Source organism: Penaeus vannamei, chromosome 31 (genome assembly GCF_042767895.1).
Source record: "Penaeus vannamei isolate JL-2024 chromosome 31, ASM4276789v1, whole genome shotgun sequence".
Lineage (NCBI taxonomy): Eukaryota > Metazoa > Arthropoda > Malacostraca > Decapoda > Penaeidae > Penaeus > Penaeus vannamei.
Genome location: NC_091579.1, coordinates 7,137,334 through 7,139,833, shown reverse-complemented (window position 1 = coordinate 7,139,833; position 2,500 = coordinate 7,137,334). Strand labels below are relative to the sequence as shown.

The following is a 2,500-nucleotide window of genomic DNA, read 5'->3' as shown; positions in this document are numbered from 1 at the left end:
ATGTTATTACCGACATGCCGTCTCCGATTTCTAATAGAAAGCGAAAACTGAACATTTTCATTTATAGATAGTCTGAACAGATCTTTTTATTCGCACACATCAAAAATATTCAAGGTGCATCAAGTCTTCCTAAATTCATACTTTAGTCAAACCTCCACTACGGTATAATTTAGATTCCCTTTACAGAAGCTGGGAAACCTTAATTAGTCTAGGCTGGCTCTGATTGGCGGAAAACCACAGGTGAGGAGGTATAAAAGGCCGGGCATGACCTGTGTCGACATACCTGTCCCACCACACAGCAAACATGGACCAACTCTCAGTGATGAACTTCCAGCCTTTGGCGTGGGCCTTCAGCCACCCTTGGGCGCCGCCCGTCAGCCCTCCTCCCGCCCACAGCATCACGCCCTCACGGATGTCACACAAGGCAAAGGCCTTCACCATCGACGCCCTTCTGGGACTTGACACTCAAGAGGACCTTCCTGCCCCGACCGCCTCCCCGCCTGCATCTCCGCTCTCTCTCCTTCAGCGGGAGTCCTCCGACACCGGCCTCAGGGATGCCCCCGGAAAGCTCAAGCGCCATCGCACAGTGTTCACGGACTCGCAGCTTCAGCGGCTGGAGGAGGAGTTCCAGCGGCAGCAGTACCTGGTGGGCCCCGAGCGGCGGTACCTGGCCAGGCAGCTGGAGCTGAGTGAGCTGCAGCTCAAAGTGTGGTTCCAGAACCGACGCATCAAGTGGCGCAAGAACCAGCTGAGCGCGACGCAGGATCGCGACGCCTGTGCGTCTCCTCCGACGTCGCAGTAAGAAGAATGCACAGCCGTTTCTTCTGTGATCAAAGAAATCCCAGTGACAGTCCTTGCGCCTTCTTTAACGAAATTCTAGTCCACCGTAATAAAATAATAAGCACTTTTAAACTGTCTTTATGTCGTCCCTTCAAATATAAATGAGAATTTAATTTCATTAAATACATCAAGGGTATCAATAAATGCTGGGGGACAGCCTCATAAATGCCTAAGGAAAATCAATCCATTACTCTGCTTTGGCTCAGTAATGACATTGAAAAACTGGTAGACAGGAATATAAACATATACCGCATATATGATGGGCAAGAAAATAAGGAAAGCCCGCTCAGTATTCTGAATGTTGACTGAGACGTAGTATCTGACTTTGTCAAATGACTGCAAGGCAAATGCAGGGAATATAACGTCCATTACCTTAAATATGAAACTGGTGGGCCCCGAGCGGCGGTACCTGGCCAGGCAGCTGGAGCTGAGTGAGCTGCAGCTCAAAGTGTGGTTCCAGAACCGACGCATCAAGTGGCGCAAGAACCAGCTGAGCGCGACGCAGGATCGCGACGCCTGTGCGTCTCCTCCGACATCGCAGTAGGAAGATGGCGGAGCCACTTTTTCTGCGATCGAAGATACCCCAGTGACAGTCCTCGCGTCTTCTTTAACGAAATTCTAGTCCACTTTAATAAAATACTAAGCATTTTCTATGTTTCTATGTCCTCCCATCAAATATATGAGACGGATTAACCTGCAGATTGAGAAACAATATGTAAATGAACGTACCAAATTGAGTCCATTCCTCGTGTCAAACCAGGAAGAAAGCCAGGTCGTTTTTTCTCCGTTGGTGAAAAGTGTTAACATACATATATCTTTGATGCCTTGAATTTTTAAAACACCATTATGGTCAGACCAATGGTGGCAGAATGTATTATTACTCTGAAACACAGAAAATACCCTTGTTAACCACTAGCAAAAATGGTATTAGTACTTGGTCCATGATAATAAACTGGCCAGTAAAACGAGTCGCGGTTACGAAAATAAATAGTATTTGATCCACTCCTTTTCGATTTAATATTCATGAATATAAGTATAAGGGAATATGTACATATATCACATACAGACACATACTCATATGTATACTATATGCATATACAATGCAGCTGACTACCACATAAGTATATTCTAGCAAAGGGAAGACAACCTATCACATGTAGTAGAAACAAGAAGGTCCGTACAATTCCTACTTCCCTCATTGCAAGAATCACCTAATGGCCAAGATCAACGTGAAATGTCAAATTTAAATTCTAGAATCTTCAGCATGTTAACATTCTCGTTCACAAGTTCACTGATAACGCCCATTACCTTTGTACGTCACCTTTCAACATTTGCAAGATCTCTGTTGTTTGAATCAGCAATGAAATATCTAACAGGACTATCCACACCAGCAATACGTGTGGTGTCATCATCAGCATGACTATAAACAACAAAAAATGATAAAGATATATGGTATATTATAACGAAATATAATGTAATACTCAATCTCGTGGTCAATAAAGTAGAAAGTGAAACTATCTAGCCAGTAGCGCCAGCAGACTACAGTCAAGATAGTGTGGGCGTGGCTACTCTTCTCGTTAACTCTGCCTCAAGCGTGAAATCTAATTAGAAATGGGTTGTCGGCAGTGTTTTTTTATGAGCGAGAGAGAGAGAGAGAAAG

The 2,500-nt window shown here is 44.6% G+C and overlaps 1 protein-coding gene across 1 annotated transcript; it reads left to right on the top strand.

Moving 5' to 3' along the window:
* Window positions 1-304: 304 nt before the first annotated feature.
* LOC113807905 (homeobox protein notochord) lies at window positions 305-837 on the top strand. Its single transcript, XM_027359223.2, has one exon. The coding sequence runs from the start codon at window positions 305-307 to the stop codon at window positions 800-802; it is 498 nt and encodes a 165-aa protein (XP_027215024.2). The 3' UTR covers window positions 803-837.
* Window positions 838-2,500: the final 1,663 nt, after the last annotated feature.